This window comes from Podarcis bocagei (genome assembly GCF_964188305.1).
Source record: "Podarcis bocagei genome assembly, chromosome: 8".
Classification (NCBI taxonomy): domain Eukaryota; kingdom Metazoa; phylum Chordata; class Lepidosauria; order Squamata; family Lacertidae; genus Podarcis; species Podarcis bocagei.
Genome location: NC_138133.1, coordinates 27479923 through 27500912, shown reverse-complemented (window position 1 = coordinate 27500912; position 20990 = coordinate 27479923). Strand labels below are relative to the sequence as shown.

Below are 20990 nucleotides of genomic sequence, written 5' to 3'. Positions count from 1 at the left end.
GCTCACGTCCACAACAGGGAAATTTAAATGCTGACAGGGGCCACGAGTCTCTCTTTTTTAAAAGAATGCTCAAGTGAAGCAGTGGGAGTGGAGAACGGACAAAGAAGAGGACTTCCGGTCGGCGCCAGCGCTAATGGCGGTCCTTTTTCCGAGCTCCGGAGAAGGACTGCCCTGCGAGTTCGGGTCTGCCCCGCTACGGCAAGCGGGGGACCCCTAAAATCACAGGCGCGGAAGCCTGTGAACGAGGAGATTCGGTGGGCACCAAAAGCGCCCCCCCTTTACCGCAGAAAGAGCCTTTTTAAAGGCTCTGGAACGACATCGGGGGAGCGCGGTGCTGAGAATCGCTACCCAGCCCGCAGGGTGAAGCCGCGTCGCTATTAGTGGAGAGCGCCGATTCCTTCCTGTAAATTACGGACAGAAAAAACCCGTGAGTAAAACGGAACTTTTATTTGGATCTAAAATTCGGAGATTTGGCTGAAAGCGGGGAGGTTAAAATCAAGGAAGTCTGCCTCCCCCCGACTGCATGAAAGTGAAAGCAACGGAACTTTAAAGCTGCATCCGTCAAAACTTTGTTTTTATTTAATTAAACCTGACACTTGGACCTTGGATCTCCCCTCTAGCTAGCAGGGCAGAGGGGAGGTGAAAGAGACTTTGGTAACTGCATGATTTATTTAAAAGAAAAATCCTCTGCTGTCTCAGCTACTTAAGAGCACGAAACGGTCTGCCTTTTAGGACAATAGGACACTGAACTGACTTTTTCCTGTAAAAGTTACACTGTGATACAAAGTTTCTGTATTGTTTGGCTACAGTACATCTGAGTAAGACGAAACAGTATCTACTGGAAAACTGTGGCAATTTGCAGCTACAAGCCTCCAGCTATATTTGCTTTAATTGCTTTAATTTCTCTACGTCTTTGGATATTCTCTTTGTCTCTGTATTTGGACATTTCATATTTGGCCATTTTGATTTGCTCCCCCTAGAGGGTAAAGTAAAAGTTGGCACGGCTTAAGACAGTGGAATTTTCCAGTGGGGAACAGCTCCCGTGGGAAACGACCTTGACATGAGTGGCCCACAAGAGGAGATAGTCACAAGAGCCAAGACCAAGCAACAACAACAACAACAGCTGCAGCAACAACAGACAAAGAAAAGAGGCTCAATTTCAGGCATAACTGCCGGACTTGCAGGAACAACAGGACAAGAAAAAGGGACAGCTGTTTCTATGGAAGCCGTGACAGAAGCCCTGCTCAAGGTAAATCAATCTCTGGAGTCTCTGACAAAACAGACTTCAGAAAATACACAAAAATTAACAGAAATATCAGTAAGACTCAACCAGAATACAGAATCTATAAATAAATTGGTGGAGGAAAATTCTACTACACGTAAAATTGCCGAAGAAGCGAAAGCTATTGCTGGAGAGACACAAGAGAATTTAGAGCCGATTGCCAAGAAGGTCCATGAACATGACGCAACTTTGGCTCTGTGGGAATTACAGAGAAAAGAGAGAAATTTGAAATTGAGATTGATTCCAGAGAATGAAAGAGACAATCTTGCGGAGTACTTGACACGGGAGTTTGTTGACTGCTGGGATCTGGAGGAAGACGAATTCAAAATTACAACAGCTTTTAGATTGGGCAAAAAGCAGGACAGAAAGACTCCGAGAGACTGCCTGATTACATTTAGATCTAAGGAGGAAAGAGACAAAATATTAGGACTACACTTCGAAAAGGCCTTGCAAATTGGAAACTCAGCTGTACAGATCTTTAAAGACATCCCAAAATATATTTTGGATTTAAGAAACTTCTACAAGGATTTAGCTCTTCTGTTAAAGAAAAACTCCATCCGCTTCAGGTGGGAATTCCCACAAGGACTATCTTTTGACTACAACGGAAAGAAGGTGAAAATAAAGACAATTCAAGACAAAGAGAAATTTTTGGGAAGAAATCAGGAGGACCTGCAGAAGGGGACTGTGGACCCAATTGCAGAACAGAGGAGAGCATTAGACATTCTGAATTTCTCGCTTGGACAAAAACCACCACCATCAGAAGAAGAGCAACAACTTGGAGCTGTTGGAGGAGTGTCAGAAAAATAACAAGATGGCTCTGCAATTCCTTAGCTGGAATTGTAATGGGCTCAATGGGCCTTTGAGAAGACAAGTATTTCACATTTTGAGCAGAGAACAACTGGACTTGATATGTTTACAAGAAACCCACATAACCAGAGCTCACAGGAGATTACTTATAAACAAAAGACTAGGACAAGAATTTATTTCATCAGACAAAGTTAAAAAAAGAGGAGTTGTGATATATGTGAAAGAGAAATGGGCCCCAAAAATGATGTTCAAAGACGAGCAAGGGAGATATCTGGCAGTGGAGATACAAGTACAAGGAGAAAAACTTTTAGTTGTTGGAATCTATGCACCAAATGAAGGTAAATCTGACTTCTTCAAGAGACTTCATGAAACTCTGACGGACTATTTGGATTACAACATGATAATCATGGGAGACATGAATGGTGTGGTCTCCACCAACATGGACAAGGCACAAAGACTAACAGTTACCAAGGAAGGGAGACTTCCTAGGACCTTTTTTGAAATGACCGAAAACATGGACTTGATAGATATATGGAGAACAAGGAACCCTCTGGAGAGAGAGGGAACCTTTTTCTCCCAAGCAATGATGACCTGGACCAGAATTGATCAAATCTGGATTACTAGTGGCATGGCTCCAAAGATTAAGAAGGTAGAAATCTGCCCAAAAACTTGCTCCGACCATAACGCCGTGAAGATGGAAATGAAACTTACAACAACTGGTCAATTTAGATGGAGAATGAATGACACCCTCTTTCGAGACAAGGAGATCCTTATGAAGGCCCAAAAAACTTTAAAAGACTATTTTGAAATAAATTTGAGGGCTGACGTGGAGAAAAGAGTGATCTGGGACGCAAGCAAAGCGGTGATGCGAGGCTTCTTGATTCAACAAAACAAAACTCAATAAAGAGGAAAAAACAAAATGAGAAAAAAGAAAAGATTTTGGAAAAGATAAAGGAAGGAGAGAAAAAATTAAGAGCAAAACCAAAGTCCCAGGAGATTTTAAGAGAGATTAAGTTATATCAAACACAATATATGGAATTGATGAACCTAGAGATTGAATGGAAGATAAAGCAGATGAAGCAAAAGACATTTGAATCAGCAAATAAATGTGGCAAACTTCTGGCATGGCAACTGAAGAAAAGGCAGAAACTAAATACAGTTACAAGCCTAGAAGTGGATGGAAAGAATATATCTAAACCTAATGAAATTAGAAATTGCTTCTTGAGTTATTTCAAAAAACTTTATACTCAAGGCCCGCAAAATGAAGAAGATATAGACAAATTCCTTGATAAATATGGATTACAAAAAATCTCTCATCAAAGTAAGATGGATCTGAACCAGAGAATAACAGAACAAGAGATAGAGGCTGCCATTCAGAATATGCAACTGGGCAAATCTCCAGGACCAGATGGACTGACTTCAAGATACTACAAATCGCTGAAGGAATGGTTGATTCAACCGCTAAAAGAAGTCTGTAATGAGATCCTTGAGGGAAAAAAGGCACCTGAATCGTGGAAAGAAGCATATATTTCACTCATACCAAAGACAGAGACTGAAAAGACTCAACTGAAGAACTACCGCCCAATATCACTACTTAATGTGGATTACAAAATTTTTGCAGACATTTTGGCAAAAAGATTTTAAAAAGTGCTGATGGAGAAGATTCATATGAACCAAGCAGGCTTTCTCCCAAAAAGACACCTAGCAGACAATGTAAGGAATATAATAGACATTTTGGAAAAGCTAGAGGTGAATATAAATACTAAAGCAGTACTGATTTTTGTGGACGCGGAGAAAGCCTTCGACAATATTTCTTGGAGCTTTATGATAAAGAATCTTCATGGGATGGGGGTAGGCCAAGGTTTTGAGAATGGTATGGTTGCAATATATTCTGAACAAAAAGCTAAATTGATTGTAAATAATGTAGTAACTGAGGAACTTAAGATAGAAAAAGGAACACGACAGGGGTGCCCAATTTCCCCATTACTCTTCATTTCAGTTCTGGAGGTGTTGCTGAATATGATTAGGAATGACCAGCAGGTTAAAGGAGTGCAGGTCGGAGCTAAACAGTATAAGTTAAGAGCATTTGCAGATGACCTAGTACTGACTTTGCAAGAGCCAAACACTAGTACAAAAAAGGTCCTGGAAATAACCCAACAGTTTGGCCAGGTAGCTGGATTTAAGTTGAATAAGCAAAAAACCAAAGTTCTAGGGAAAAATTTAACAGATATGGAAAAAGAGAAATTCCAAGAGGAGACAGGGTTGACGGTCGTCAAGAAGGTGAAATACCTAGGGGTCTATCTGACATCCAAAAATGCGAATTTGTATAAGGATAACTATGAAAAATGTTGGTCAGAGATTAAAAAAGATCTAGAAATATGGTCAAGCATTGTTCAATGTTTGGATAAGATATAAAGATCTGTTGGAAAACAAAACCCCTAGATGGGTGTCACCAGTGGAGGCCAAGGCAGTGAAGAAACTCAATATGGAGGTCGGATGGCCGAAGTATTGGGAAATTTTGGAACAGGATGGAGATAAGTTGAAATTACAAAGTCATGAGAAATTGAAACATAAAGTACAAAATTGGTTTCAATACCATCAAATAATGGAGTTTTTCAAACAGGACAGGAAAATTGGCTTTCAGATGGAAAAATCAAAACTAGAGACTGAATTGTTAGAACCCAATACTAAGAATTTATCCAGAATGTATAACTTGTTGCTGAAATGGAATACACAGGATGAAACAGTCAAATCGGCTATGATTAAGTGGGCACAGGATGTTGGTCATAACATTATGTCAGCTGACTGGGAATGGTTATGGAACACCGGTATTAAATTCACGGCATGTAATGCCTTAAAGGAAAACATTATGAAAATGGTCTATAGGTGGTACATGACCCCAGTCAAGCTGGCAAAAATTTATCATTTGCCCGACAACAAATGTTGGAAATGTAAAGAGACTGAAGGTACCTTCTACCACCTTTGGTGGACATGCCCGAAGATTAAGGCTTTCTGGGAAATGATCTATAATGAAATGAAAAAGGTACTTAAATGTACTTTTCCTAAAAAACCAGAGGCCTTTCTCTTGGGCATTGTCGGCCAATTGGTGTCAAAGAGGGATAGAACTTTTTTCATGTACGCTACAACAGCAGCAAGAATACTCATCGCAAAGTATTGGAAGACACAAGATCTACCCACTCTGGAAGAATGGCAGATGAAAGTGATGGACTATATGACATTGGCCGAGATGACAGGCAGAATCCGTGACCAAGGAAAAGAGACGGCGGAAGAAGAATGGAGAAAATTTAAAAGTTATCTTAAGGACTGTTATAAACTTAATGAATGTTAGAGTGTTGTGGTTTTCAGGAACAAAGGGATACAGTGATATAAGGTCAGAATATAGAGATAACTAAGATGACAGAGGTTGGAAAGTAACAAATGGGAGTTGCTATAAAATTATGGACATTGGGATGCAGAAAGGGGGGGTATGGGGAAGTCCCAGAAAAGAGGTTTATGAAAATATGATATGAAATTATACGTGTATGTTTGTCTTTTTAAGTGTTTGTTTGTTCTATAAAATTTTGTAAAACCAATAAAAATTTTATAAAAAAAAAAGAGAACGGACAAAGAAACCTGTAACTGACTGTGCTCAATTAATTAGAAGTACCACTGCAATCGGACCAAGCAGGGGCCATGAGTCTTGCTCAATCCCAAAATCTATCCCTGGCCATTGTTAATGTGGTTGCTGGGGAAGATCCACGACGAAACCCTAAGGAGCATGATTTTTTATAATTTTTTTGCGTGGGAGGAAATCTTCCAAGTATTATTTTGGGGTGTACACATCCAATGCATTGTGTCATCAGGGGCATCGCGTGTCAAAACGTCGCGGAAGAACAATGGTTTTGATTATTGCGGATCTTGAAAGAGGCATTCCCACGGCCGTGTCTTTAAAAGGTCGCCGGTTGAGGGTTGTATCCCTTTCGTACTGACACGCAACGAGACACGCTAGCGTCCGCATGTAAACTCAAAGGTACTGCACGATTCCGCTCGTCTGTAGCGAGCGATAGGATTCCACGCATGCGCTCCAGAGAGCCCGTGGTTGAGGCGCTCCACGCGGTAAAAACTTTTCGCGCCTGCGCTCTGGCAAGCAAGCCTGACAAGGAAAAGGAACGTAAGGAGCTTGTTGGCAGCGCGGAGCATGCGCGCTTGAAACCAGCCAAGTTGCAGTCACGTGCCCCTCCTTCCTCCTTCCAGGGGAAGCCACGTCCTCCGCGCAAAGCTGGGCGGTGGGGAGGGGGCGGGGCAGGAGAGGGGCGGAGTCCGCGGGCCTTGCGTGACAGGGCGGTGACGTGAGGGCGCCGCGGGGTTACGGTGGGCGGGACCTGGGCCGGATGAGCTCCTTTCGCCATTGCGTCGCGGCAGGAAAAAGTAGTAACTGCAGCCGAGGGCGTTTAGTCGGCCCGCTACCATGAGGAGGTCCGTTCCCCAACTGCTGCTGCTCGTGCTCCTGGCTTTCCCCGCCGCCTTGCTTCTGGGCGGCGCCCGCAGCGGCCCAGGTGAGGCGGACCGACAGAGAACGAGCGGGAACTCCGCTTTATCTCCGCCTCGCGCGCGTACGCGAGGCGGCGGTTGAGGGGCCGGCCGTGGGGGGGGGGGAAGGAACGTTCCTGTGCTTTTTTGAAATGGAGGCAGCGCGTGAGGCGGCTTCGCGCGTGCCGTTTCGGCTGGTGAATTCTGAAAGGCGGGGGCGGAGGCTTCTGAGTGGGGCGGGGGGCTCCTTTTCCTCTGCTCTCTCTCCCCCCTCCCCTATTCGCTAGGCTGACGTGTCAGTCCAGACCTCCGATAGCCACATGGTGCTGGCAGGTCGTAGCTTCGTTGACTTCTACGTTTCTCGTTAACCTCCTTTTTGAGGGACTCGAAAGCTGACACGTGTCAGCAACCCGAGGTTGTGCGAGGAGTTTCGCTTTCCCCCCTGCAAACTATACCTTCGGTGGGAATGGAGCGCGCAGCTCTTCACGTTGCTCATGTGTCTCCTTCGGTGCAGCTGTGATTCCTTCTGGCTGCTGCTGAAGGGGAAGAAAGAGAGGAAAATCACACATAGTTCCTCTTATTTCAGCACAGCGTTCAGGTTCGGCCTCTGACCCCACCTGGAGACGTGCGAGCCAAAAAGCTCGGTACGCTTTGGCAACCTTTGCCAAATGGACAGCTATCGGGAAACCAGTTTCTCTTGTTCCCTTTAAAAGAGGGAGAGTTGAAGTGCAGGCAACTCACACGGAAGCATCATAACATTTCAGGTTCTGGTGATCAACTTGTTGCACTAGTGTACAAGCTGCAGCTTTGAGATCCTTGCTTTGAATGGGAAAGAAAGAGCAAACTCGTGCCCAGAGGAAACTTGTGCCGGATTCATAGGGGCTCAGCCAAGTTTCCTTGAAGGAATCTTGGAAGTCTGTAACTGAAGACAGTTTTTCCCAAATCTGTTGGGTTCTGTTCAGTAGTGATTTTACAGCTAATAAAATTGTGGAGAGCTTTGAGATTACTGATCTCAAAAGTTGGGTGTCTGAACTGGTAGAGATCTGCTGAACTGTGTGAATTGAATCAAATTACTTTCCTGAGTTCATTTGACAACTAAGAACATATCCCTGTGGTTGTCCACGGTCAGGGTTGAGACCTTCATGTTTTTGCTGAGTAAATCCAATAACAGCATTTAAATTGCATTATCATACAAATTACTTGCAATTTCTTGGATGTTTCTGCAGCAGTACAAGCCAAGGTCAAGTAAGTTTTGGGAGGACCTTGCTCAAGAAGCTTGTCAGTGTAAATTGAGACCAGCATAGATTTGATTTTGTGTATCATACCAGCAAATGAGTTCAATTGATGTTTAATTAAGTAATTAATCAACATATTCTAAACTCAACCAGATGGTGTAAACGTAGATTGTTTTCGATTTTGAAACGTTTGTGGTTGGGGTTGTAGTTGAGTACAAAATGAAGGAATACGGGGCAGCTAGTGTAGAATACAAGTTTGTGATCTTATGTAGGGCTATTATTGATATGCAGGTGTGATCAAGGTTATAGGGTAGGTATACTTCACAGAAAATATTGCACGTGCTTTCCAAGGTTAATTATACAGGGTGCGGTAACACAACTGGAGGTCTAGGTGAGGGTTATGTGTTTAAAAGGCATGCTGTATTTGCCAGTAACACTTGTCTCTTCAAACCTCCCAGCACGAAGCCTACTCCTGGCAGACCACTGCCATTTATTTCCATTTAAAACATAAATCCAGAAATGTTGTGTATTTGAATTGTTAAACATTCTGGAACAAAAATCACATAAATTATAAAGCTCAAACATGAAATAAAACATTGCTGGTATTATATGCAGATACCATAAAGAATGGGTGATATATATGCCTTATGCATATATATGCATTCTGATATATGCCTTGTGCATTAACCGCAAGGTGAATCTACCTTAAAACAGCATGAACTTGCATATCAGAACTGGGGGAGGGGGTGGATTGATTCCACCCATGTACAGTGGTACCTCGGGTTAAGTACTTAATTCGTTCCGGAGGTCCATTCTTAACCTGAAACTGTTCTTAACCTGAAGCACCACTTTAGCTGATGGGGCCTCCTGCTGCTGCCGCGCCGCCAGAGCACAATTTCTGTTCTCATCCTGAAGCAAAGTTTTTAACCCGAAGTAATAGTTCTGGGTTAGCGGAGTCTGTAACCTGAAGCATATGTAACCTGAAGCGTATGTAACCCGAGGTACCACTGTAATGTATAATGCCACATTACAATCCTGCCAGTTATTTTCATTTATTTCCCCAGCGGTCCCTCACATGCCAAGTACCTTCCACAGCTGTCATACATTGGGTCAGCATTTTCATTGAGCTGTCCACCACAGACCCAAGATATTTCCTTCTTAGTAACGGCTAGTTCAGACCCCACCAGTGTTCATTTGAAAGGGTGGGGGGTTGCCTCATTGTGCATCACTTTACACTTTGAATTATATTTGCCTCAATTGGAAAGATCCTTATAGTTTTATGGATGACCCTTCTCATAGTAAGAACACAGATATCATTTGGGCTTACTGACATAGGTTTATTAGTTTCAGATTAAAACTAGCACTCTTTTAATTTCATTTGCAGTGATTTTGTATTACCATTTTTTCTTGTACAATGTCATAGATACATGTGTGTTTTCTCTTTGGTTTTGTGACCTAATCAGTTATAACGTAGCTCTTCTGGAGATTTTGCATGTCTCTTCTCTTGGCTCCAATCCAGTTTTCTTGAACCTCTAGTTAGTGTTCTTTGTTCTGGAACAAAGTCAAATACCTACATTCCTTGTTGAATGGGAGAGAATTTTGAAGTTGCAATAGCATGTGCTTAGTGTTTTTAGCAAAGTGTTCTGATTGAGAGCTAGTTCCACAGATTAATTGCTGTGCATTTCTACTTTTGTTCCCCATTCAAAATATTTAGATAAATTCAGGGTAGCTCTCTTTCAACATTAGTAGTTTAAGATAACTGGAAAATTACACTTTTCAAGTCTTGGTAGTTAGTTCCTGGCTGTGATAACAGATGTTGAATACACTCCCTCCTCTCCACTATAATGCCACATCATCATTCTTTCTCAAATATATAGGAGAGATCATGAAATCTTGAAAGCATGCTACTGCTTGGAAAAAGTTTGTGTTGTCTGCCATAGTGCTTTTAGCATAATGAACATTTCAAGGAAATCACTAAAGAATCCTAGTGATAGAAGTCTACTATCACAATTTAAGAGATTTAGTTTAACGCTGCTGCTCAACAGACAGCTAAATTAAACCAGTATGTTGATCTTAAGCTCTCTTGAAGTCACTTGAACTGAGTTGTAATGAAACTTTTGAGCTGTGGTTGCTTGATGGCACTAAGACCTTTCCTTTTGTAACATTCTGAAAGGAAGGGAAATTTTATTTGGAGTCTTCCCCGTGACCAAAAAAAGAGGGGTTGCTTTTGCCATACATTTGGAGGAGGTGTCCTAAAATCCTTTATTTCAAGCTCTTTAATGCATTGTCATGCTCTATTTTAGCAAATAGCTCTTTATGTGCTGTGATTGTGTAACTTTGTGGGCTGATACAAACTAGCATACCTCCACATTCCAGAGTTCTTAACCTTAATAAATCAAAGTTGCTAGCTTGCCATAGTGCAACTTCAGTTGTAGCTTCTGCCAAGATATACCCCACTGTGGGGTAGAAAATATTCTGCATGCTCCTAAGCTGCTCACTAGAGGTCCTTTTCCTTGCCAAGTGGATACTTGCTACTTTTTAGCTGGACTAACATGCCCATACTTTAAAGTTCTGTTCAGGGTGTTAGTCGTGGGATGACTTCTGTGTGTTTGCAATAATAGTTTTTTAAAAAGACCTTTGTGAGGAAATCTTTATTTTAATTATTTCTGTCCCTTCTGTAATGTATTTTGGTAGGATTTAAGCCAGTGTCATTGGCCTTTATGTTTCTAATCTGTATGGTGCCTAGTGCAATATTAGGTGGTATATAAAATTAATATTGACAACTGCTTTATAAATATCAGAGTAAACTCTGGATCTTCTTACACTGAAGTTCTAGTGATGATTTTCACTAGAGACATGAATGCAACTCACAACTTATCTAAACTGATAACTTAGTAAGTGCAATGAAACCTTTCAAAAGCAAAGTTAAACAATAGAATAACTTTGCCTACATTTAAAATATTTTTTCATTTACCTTGTCTCTAGGTTCTAGTTTGCTGGTGGCTGCTCAAGATGCCACAGAAGATGAAGAAGCTATTGAAGATACAGTCGTTGAAGATGAAGATGATGAAGCTGAAGTTGAAGAAGATGAACCCACAGAATTGGTACATCTACAAGTATTTGTTTCTGTTTCACAAGCTTATGTTGTCCATTATTGCAATTTTTACAGCAGATAACCCATTATCAAGAGTACTCAATTGAATCTGCCCAGGATGTTTTGCTCTTGAGGTAAAGCTTAAAATGCCACTCCTCCCTCTCCTCATCTGCATACCTGCCATTGCCCACTCACAGGGGGTGGGATGGAAAGGAGGCTGGGAAGAGGGGCACAGGTGGCATGCTCCTTGGAGGTTAGTTCTGCTGCTCCTCCAAGCTGTCCTGAGGCTGCCATGCTTTGACATTGGGCTGGCCCTGTTAACTGCCATAGTGAACATCCACAAATCATAATGCTTGAGTTGCTCCAACTGTAAGTAGGATATAGTAAAAATGGACCTTTGCTAAACCCAAGGAGCTGTACTGCTGGTCAAAAAAATGTGCAGCAGGGATAGAAATGCAGCAGTATATTGGGGAGAGGGAATATCTTTTGAGTGGTTGGAATGACCCCATGGTCAGTTGTGGAGGGAAGAGTCACACTTTGAAATATCTGCATTAGGCTTATGGTGTTCTCTTTCCTAAGCCTGCCACTACAGGTCTCCCTCCTCCAGAACAGTTCCGTCTTGTATATCAAAAACCCAAAGGGAAGTACAATGCTTGATGGCCACAGTTTGTATTACTGCCACCAAGTTGTATGCAAATCTTACTGATGGCTGTATTGCCATTAATCCTAGTGAATATTACAACAGCAGAAGGCTGGTTTTGATTATGTATAATATCACTTCCTAGACACAATTATCAAATGTGTATTTGATAATTTACTTAGTAACTCTAAGCTTTTCTATACTTTGTACATTTGACCACTTCTGCTTTTCATGAAGCTGCCTGTTCTTAGTTGTGGTTTGGTGTACAAGCACCTATTTTGGTGTTTTGGTAGCTGTTTTGTAAGGTTGTGTATTGGCCTCCTCTTGTTACATGATAATATGAACATTAGCTTTCTGATACCTACTCTATTTGCAAAAGGTAAGTTGCTCACCTCTGATTTGTTCACCTTCCCCACCCTCTTCCCTCTCCATTCCTGGAGTACATAATACATGCATACATAATTTTATTTATATGTCGCACTTCCATATTTCACACCATACTCAAGGCAGCTCACAACATGAAAAAATACATAATTGTCCTGGACAAAGATGGAGAAACCAAGTCTAAGCAGTCATGTTGCATTCAGTGGTTGCACTTCTTTCTGCTTCTCTCAGCTAAACAGAAAGGGACATGAATCCAGCTTGCAAGCAAACATCCTTCCAAAGGAGCCCTGTTAGACAGAAGCAGCACATGGGGCTTTTGCTTTCTTATGGGACTTGCTTCCAAACAGACACACAAAGGATTGTGCTCTTAATCATTGTTTTCAAGAAATTCCAAATATTTATTGCAACATTAATGTTTTTGCGTGGAAATGCTTTTATGTGGGATTTTGCAATAGTGGTCTTACTTCAGATATTCATTGCTTCACTGTTCGTCATAGGCTTTTCAAAAACATTCTCTTGTATTAGACAGAAGAGAAAGAGGAAGAAGATCTATCGGGAGAACCGAAAGCATCCCCTAGCGCTGATACAACCATCTTGTTTGTGAAAGGAGAAGGTAAAAAATGGCCTCCTTTTTACCTCAGACCAGCACACTTTATCATTTTAGTCTAATTATAGTGCAACATTATGCAAGTTTTGAGTTGTGCATACAATTTCAGCTTAACCAGTTTTCTAATTTCCTCCTAGATTTTCCAGCAAACAACATTGTGAAGTTTTTAGTTGGCTTTACTAACAAGGGTACAGAAGACTTCATTGTGGAGTCTCTAGATGCTTCATTCCGGTACCCTCAAGATTACCAGTTTTTCATTCAGAATTTCACTGCTCTTCCTCTGAACACGGTTGTTCCACCACAGAAACAGGCCACATTTGAATACTCCTTCATTCCTGCAGAGCCTATGGGTGGTCGCCCCTTTGGACTGGTTATCAATCTGAACTACAAAGACCAAAATGTGAGTGACAGCCTGGAAGCTTGGCAAGGTTTCCTTAGTGTTAAACTAGGCATTTGCTGATGTTATCCAGGAGTATTGAGTGATGTTTATCCAAGTGTGCCATTTTTATCTTGCTTAGGCTTGGGTATCTATTCTGCAAGTTCTGGTATAGCCAAATCCTTGATAGTATTCCAATATGATAGTCTAAGGTTTGTGTTGAATGGTTTTGGAAGGAGACATTAGAGTTCATGTCTTGGAGCCTGATTTGAACAGGTGCAGTCTTGCTTTTTTAAAATACTGCCTTTACTTTTTGTAACTCTTCACAACAACATTATACACTCCTCAATATCTGAATGTTCTGACACTTTCTGAATCTGAGTTGGTCTTTTTTGTTCTTGTTGTTTTGGTCAACATAAGCTATCGTTATGATTTTGCCTCCTCCTCTCTCCTCACCTTCCCAATCCCAGGTAAAAAAAGCTTCATCAATCTCCAAATGTAACTTTATTTGTCCTTTTCAAAAGTTTTAGACAAACTCCACTTTGAGTGGTCGCTTTTCATCCCTTTGTTGTGGACATTTTCTCCTAGTAAAGCTTTGAAAATGTGTGTTGACAACCTGAGGCCTACAAGACACTGAGTCCTGTAAGCTAGCTTTCTGTTTATTGTGATTTGCAATGTGAGTGGAAATTATAGACAAAAACGAAGCGCTGAGGAGCAGTTCATCCCTGGAGGTATATACAGTGGAACCTTGGTTCTCGAACTTAATCCGTTCTGGAAGTGCGTTCAACTCCCAAAACGTTTGAAAACCAAGGCGTGGCTTCCGAATGGTGCAGGCGCCCCAGAAACAATAGCCGACAGCCGCATCAGACGTTTGGCTTCTGAAAAGCGTTCAAAAACCGGAACAGTTATTTATGGGTTTTCAGCATTTTGGAGCCTATTTGTTTGTCAACTAAGCCATTCAAGAACCAGGGTTCCACTGTATTAACATTACTGTCACCTAGTGGCTTGAATCTGTTATCTTGGGCAGCCTTTAATGTTACTGTGTTTTTCATTTTAGGGAAACTTCTTTCAAGATGCTGTTTTCAACCAGACTGTTACCATTATTGAAAAGGAAGATGGATTAGATGGTGAAACGTAAGACTTAATTTAAATAACCTATTTATTTATTAATTCTTTCATAGGCTTTTATTGCCCCCCTTCATCATGCAGTCCTAGAGCAGGTTATCTACTGTTAATCTTCAATTAAACTTTGTAGCATCTTCCACCCCCAAGGGCCTGTGGAAGGTGTGTCTTGACCTAAAAACAAAACATGTATAGTAAGAGCCACCAAAGAAAATGCCCTCTCAAGCACCACTGTCCCACTAAGTTCTAATAGAATCATAGAGTTGGAAGGGTCCCTGAGGATCATCTGGCTGAACCCTCTGCAATGCAGGAAGATGCAGCTGTCCCGCACAGGGATTGAACATGCAACCTCGGCAATATCGTCGCCATGCTGTAACCAGCAAGGCATCTTCTGCTGATCTCAACACCGAGACAGGTCTATATAATCTCCTTTGTTGATTTTAGAGTAGTAACTCATAGGTGCTTTGCAGTTCTATGTGTTTCCCACACATAGCTCCATTAGGTACATGTTTTATTTGCAGGATTTAAGATTTAGCAGTAATTTGGATCATTCTTAATTTCTTTTTGTCATCTTGGCTTGGGGTGGGGAGAATTTATCTAGATGAGAACTTAGCTGTCCCACCAAAGTTATTGAGTTGAAACTGGTGTCCCTTGGTTGGCTAATCTGACTCCTCCTATCAAGAGATGAGTCCTTCATAAAGTGTTCTACAAAGTATAGTTGGGGTTGATGTTGGGATGGGCATATGAGTGTGTGTTCATTTTTAGGACAGCAACTGTCTACTTAATCTGGTAAAGGTATTCAGGGATGATTTGTTTAGTTTTCTTCTATTTAAAGAAATAAAAGCTTACTGGACCTCTCTTCTCCTTTTTCTAAACAAGGATTTTTATGTATATGTTCCTTGGTGGACTTAGCCTGCTTGTCATTGTTGGTCTACACCAGCTGTTGGAATCTAGGAAGGTAAGAAATTCTGCAGGTCATCTTTCCGGTTATAGATGCTACTCTGGACCCAGACGGTGGTCTCAAGACACTGTGTTAAACTAACTGGCTCTCTTTAATATGTGGATGGGCTGGTGACTGAAACCTGTACACACTGCTATAGGCTACCTGGAAGGAAAGATCATGTCATATATTAGAACATTGCTTTTCTTGAGGCAAGCCTTAATCCAAGGCAATTTTACACAAAGATCAAGCTACCATGCAGTAGAAGTGTAGCTAATATTTGCTTTAGAGACCATAGGCCAATTCCTGTTTATTTAAGTGATTTTTTTTCATGCAGTGGTATTCTCTTTGCACCTGGGAGGTAACTGGATTGCATCTGCACACACTTCCTTATAAACAGAATGTTGTAAAATGTGATCAGATGTTGAGTTGCTGTAATAGAAGACTACATTAGCAAATTGTAGCCACAGTTGAGAGTGAAAAGTGGCTAAAATGCCATTTTTCATTTCATGGTAAAGATCAGATACAAGTGTAGCATGTGACTCTTCCAAGAGTTCCACATGTCAGGCCTATACTTGATCCTCCCAACATGCGTTTTTCATACTGACCTAGCTTAACCAACTATATTTGCCACTTGAATACAGGAATATAACTTTAAAAATGGTTCATAGATTATGGCTCACCCTAATACTGATTCAATCAATTAAGTTGAAATTATCTGTGTTATGTTGAAAATTATCACAAATTAGGATTTTCACCTTTAAATGTTTGTAAAATATGCACAGTGTTTTAAGAAATTATTGATGCTCCTGCCACCATGTATTAGAACTGCTGCTAGAATGTAAAGCCAGCAGCTTTGGGTTTGAAGTTTACCACTGTTGTGATCACAAAAACACGCTACAAGTTGAATGGCTTAAGTGGAGTTCAGTGGAGTTATTTCCCTTATTATATCTTGTGCTTAATGTTTCCAGAGAAAAAGACCAGCTCAAAAAGTAGAGATGGGGACATCGAATCAGAATGATGTTGACATGAGTTGGATTCCTCAAGAAACTTTAAACCAGATAAGTAAGTATCCATATTACCATAGGTTGTTAGTCCATTAATGAATTTCTTATAAAAGGATAACCAACATCTTCCAGATGTTTGGATTCCAACTCCCATCAGCACTAGTCAGAATGTCAGTGGTCAGAAATATGGGAGTTGTAGTCTGCAACATCTGGAGGAACAATGTTAACTGCAATGTTGAGTATGCCTGCCTCTTAACTGTTTAGAAAAGAGATTGTCCTAAATGTTCCTTTTTTTACTCTGCCAGATTCACTTGAAATTATTTCCAGAAAGAATTATTCCTTTACTATTAGATTGTTTTATAAACTTCAATGAGACTCCAACCAAAAATTGAGAATGCATATGAATTAGAAGAAGATAGTAGTATTCAATAATATTGAAATCAGTGATGAAGTCAATAGTGAAATCACTGACTGTTTCTTATACTGGTTAGAAGATACTTGCTGAATCTATACAGCATTAGGTGAGGACAAAATTGTAATTCTGTGACTAGTGTACAGGGTTTTTTGTTGGGTTGGGAGCTGTGGAGCTTTAGCTGTACGTTTTAGTGACTTCTGATTTCAAAAATTAGTCCAAATATGTTCTTAGATCTTTTAAATGCTTGTGGACTTTTCTAATATCTTTACTGTCTCTTCTGTTTTGCTTTTCCTGTGGCTTCAGTGCAAAGTAGAAGAGGTGAGACACTTCATTGGGTTGAGGCTTCTGAAATGTATATTGTGCACTAATTAGGTTCTTATACATTGAACCCATTTCTGCTTAGTTGGTACACTTCACATAATTGCATGTGGTGTTAAAGTAATAAGGTTTGGAGGATTTCACCAGTATCTTGAAGATGCAACAGAAGTCTGGAGTTAATCCTACTTGGTACATTTACTGTTGCATATCTTGGGGGAGCTGATGTTCAGATACTAACTTAGTTACACTGTTAACATGGTTCAGTCACCAGAACTCAGTGGTATCTGCACTTACTGGGATGTCATCTACTTCACATGCCTGATTTCCCAAAGGAAACCGTGGCTACATTACATTCTTCAGATTGCCAGAAATAAAATAGACCACCGACAATTTTCAGAACACGTGATAGAAAAGTTTAATTGTCACACCACTTGTTCCATAGCATAGAATACTAACTATTGATGCTAAACAGCACTTTGCATAGGAAAATAAGTATTAACACATTAGAGGGCTTTTAAAATGCATTAAGATTGCTGCTTGCTTGGACTTCATGATCATGGTGCTTTAACTGATAAAGGGGCAAATAGTTACTGATATATATTGTACTGTGTTTGTGGCAGTGAAGCCTCTGACATTGACTGAGTTGATGTGGTGGAGTGCAATATCCAGCTGCTGTAGGAGCTAAAAAGTTAGGCCAACCTGTGTGAGTGCCAAGGAAGTTGCAAGTGTGCATGGGAAATAAAAGGCCACACAGGGACGGGCTATATTCTGGGAAGATAGGTGACGGGTTGCTGAGAAAGAAGGATGCTGAAGAAAGATTGCAGAGTAGGGAGCTGACTGAGAAGCAGAACCAAAATGTCTGAAGAATGAGGCTTAGAGGGTAAAGGTGACAGGGAACTGAGCCAAGATAGCTTGATGGAGAAGGGGATCTTTTTTTATAAAAAAGAAACATTATACCACTTAAAGTGCAGAAGGGCTGCCTGCTATGGGGGTGAGGGAAGGGGGCAGAGGGAGGCTCAACAAGAAACTATCTAGAGGAAATGTTGCAAAGTGGGCAGAGGCCTGAAAAACAGGAATGTGAGAAAACAATAGATGGTGGAGACATCGAGTTCAAGAAATGAGCCCAGGGGAAAGTAGGACTCAGGCAAAACAAAGGTTGTATACATGGAAGGGGCTGTGTGAATAGGTAGGAAGTCATTAGAGAAGCCAGGGAGGTTGAGAGGACGGCTAGGGAGCTGAGAAAAGACGTAAGGTTACTAGGTCTAGAGTTGGAACCCCACAATTACATTCATTCACTTCTGCTTTGCCCAGTTAAGGTTGTCTGTATGCAGTCAAGACCAAAAGGTGGTTCGAATCAGTGTGCAAAATTCAGTCACCACAACTAATCAGCCAATTACTTGTAAACCATCTAGAAAACTGAATACTAATTAAATATTGAAGATTAACACATTTATTGTGGCTTATTACTTATTGTGGCTTTTGCTAAAATGTTAGTGTAATGTGCCATAGTTCTCTTTTTGTTTGCCCATAAGAGACTGATATCATTACCTTTTGGGGTATTTACTGCCTGAATACTTAGCATTCTTTCGACTTTGTATGATTTAGAATTCTACAGATATTGAAACTTGAGCTTGTGAATGTAAAGATTAGTTTTTGATTTGGCTGTCCTTGAGCATAGAGGGAAGTACGGCATGATGTTTTCTTCATCCTTAGAACAGATACACACCTGTTCTATATTTAGAAACTGAAATAGAGCAAAATAATCTTGCTCAAGCCAACCATTGTCATCACAGAGCTGAGATTGAATGCTTTGATCCTGCATTGATTTAGGAACATCTTGTTAATAGGCTACTAGTTGCATGTCCATAGCTGAAGAATGTATATAAGATGCTTCTCAGATCTGCCTTTTGCATGATCGTTCTTTGAGGGAATAAATTAGAAAATAATTTTCTCCCCCTGGCCCCCAAAATATTTCATTTAACTTATCCCACTGAGTAACTTTTCTTTTTCTTTTCCTTCAGACAAAGCTTCCCCAAGACGGCTGCCCCGGAAGAGGGCGCAGAAGAGATCAGTAGGATCTGATGAGTAAATACTGTTAGTACAGTCAGCCTTTATTAACCCAGCCATCCAACCCCCTCCCTTTTGTTTTTGCTTGAATTGGGAGTTGTGCTGAGAAGCCATATCGACTGAGGAGAATACTATGAAAAACATTTGGACTATAAGCATTTGGCTGTGTTCAGAGAACACTGCTAACAATGCACTTCTCATTCCTTTTAAAGAAACAATTAAGAATCATTGTGCTATCTGAAATGTGCCTTTAGAGTCTCTTCATTATGCTGATCTGTCATCTGCACACCTTTTGTTTCTGACGTCGTCAGAAATGCAAATGTGTCGTTTCCTACCCTGTTCTGATTGTATCCTGTCATAAAAGAAGGTCTTTATGCATTTTCCTATCTGTTACTCAGAGTCATCTATCATATTCTTTGCTACATGTATGCAGCTCCTTTTTGGTACGCATGTTGGAACCTCTCATGAAGCACTGAGTCGCATTTTTGTGTAGCTAGTATTCTAAAGGCACAAGCCGGTGTAACTGCTTTTAGCAGTATAGTGTTTGTTTTTTTACAATATTGCTGCTGCTGATTGACATAAAGCGCACACTGAGTCTGAGATCCCAAATGTTCTTACATGTGTGTCAAATAAGGGATTTCTACAGCAGCTGCACTTGTGAAATATGAATTGTGTGCTCACTTTGGCATTCATCACCCCCTTTTTTTGATTGCAATATAACTGTACATCTGTATAAATTGTAGTAGTTTGACTTGGTCAGCAGATCTGGTGAATATAGCAAGTTGGGTAACTTTAGAATGCCTAGTTCAAATGGTTGCAAATTGGTCCTCACCATTGGCCTGGTTTGCATGACACTCTTAAGTCAAAATACGGCTTACTAGGAGCAGTGGAACAGGCAGGCTCCTGGAAAGTAACTTGTAGTACACACACCCTACTGGCAGGTATGTTCTTGGCCATAGTTTGAATTGGCAGGAAGAAAGCTTGCCCACAAGGCTTGGTTCAGACAATAAGCTAAGCCTAGTTGAGCGCAATATGTGTGTGAAAAAGATGCAGGAGGAGCAAAGAGTGCAAGCTCCTCTCCAGGAGCCTTCAGTCCCATTAAGCTATAATTTGGCTTGGCGTGTCATGCAGACCAGGCCATTATAATTGATGGGACTCTTCCACCATTTGAAACCCAATCATGGATAGAAAAATGCATTGAATTTCTTAGATAAAGCTGGATACAAGGTTTGACTTTCATGAACATGTCTTTGGGCAACAACTTACAACCTGTACAGTGGAATTGTGCTCTTCTGTTCCCATATTTGATTGTATACAAAAGAATAAGTTCTAAAATGACAGTAAAAACATAAATTAAGTTTGGTTTTTTTAGTCTTGTGCCTTTTTCCCTTTTTGAACTCTTATTGGTGTCTTACCTGTTTAAAGAAATGACTAGCGATAAATTCAGCTCTGCATTTTGCTCAGAAGGGAACCCCCCAACTAGGATCAATTCCATTATTAACCTCAGTAAGCTTGACTTAATGAGAAACTAAAAGTATGTTAATTTCTTAGTTTAAAGTCATGTTGATCTCTTTGGCTTAATTTGCAATTGTTAATAATGTACATCCTGTGGTAGCCTGAAATGCAGCAGCTGAAAGTGGACTGGAAGATGGGAAACAAAGGTGTTGTATACCTTCAAAGGCCTCATTCGTACATGAAATTCAACTGTCATTTTCAGTTGTCTTTCCTCCTTGCATCAGAAAATAATTATAGCTTGATCGCCTATGATGCATATCTAAACCAAAGTCATTGGAATACTTGCACGTCACCTTACTGCTTAAGTTTAAAGTTGTTTTTTATATTTTTAAAAAAAGGAAAAGTCATGTGCTGCCATTTACATTTAGGGTTCCCCTTCACTGAAATAGTCGACATGGAAGGGATAACTTTTAAATACTCAGTGTTTACATTTGGCAGTATCATTTTGCTCCTCTCAGCTTATTAAATGGAGCTTTGAATGGGAAACCATTATATTTTAATTTTAATTATTATGTATTAGTAATTAATATGGTATTCCCCCCCCCAAAAAAAAATACATGTGGCTCAAATATCCTGTTACAGAGTATTATTAAACATTGAAAACATCAATTAGCAATCTTCTAATTTGGAATATTCATGCTTGTCACATTC

The 20990-nt window shown here is 40.6% G+C and overlaps 1 protein-coding gene across 2 annotated transcripts; it reads left to right on the top strand.

The window, feature by feature from the left end:
• Nucleotides 1-6443: 6443 nt before the first annotated feature.
• Nucleotides 6444-20181, top strand: SSR1 (signal sequence receptor subunit 1). Of its 2 annotated transcripts, none has more exons than XM_081206606.1 (8): nt 6444-6645; nt 10840-10958; nt 12498-12585; nt 12717-12979; nt 14013-14089; nt 14957-15035; nt 15989-16082; nt 16743-16822. In XM_081206606.1, the coding sequence occupies exons 1-8, from the start codon at nt 6558-6560 to the stop codon at nt 16805-16807; spliced, it is 873 nt and encodes a 290-aa protein (XP_081062732.1). In that variant the 5' UTR covers nt 6444-6557; the 3' UTR covers nt 16808-16822. The 2 variants fall into 2 exon arrangements, with proteins under 2 accessions (XP_081062732.1, XP_081062731.1); XM_081206605.1 differs by lacking the exon at nt 16743-16822 and adding an exon at nt 18779-20181 and having other exon boundaries at nt 6447-6645.
• Nucleotides 20182-20990: the final 809 nt, after the last annotated feature.

Coding starts and splice junctions, on each gene's coding strand:
- SSR1 (XM_081206605.1), top strand. CDS start 6,558: ATGAGGAGGTCCGTTCCCCAACTGCTGCTGCTCGTGCTCCTGGCTTTC. Junction 10,959..12,497: donor AAGATGAACCCACAGAATTG/GTACATCTACAA, acceptor CTCTTGTATTAG/ACAGAAGAGAAAGAGGAAGA. Junction 12,980..14,012: donor TGAACTACAAAGACCAAAAT/GTGAGTGACAGC, acceptor TTTTCATTTTAG/GGAAACTTCTTTCAAGATGC.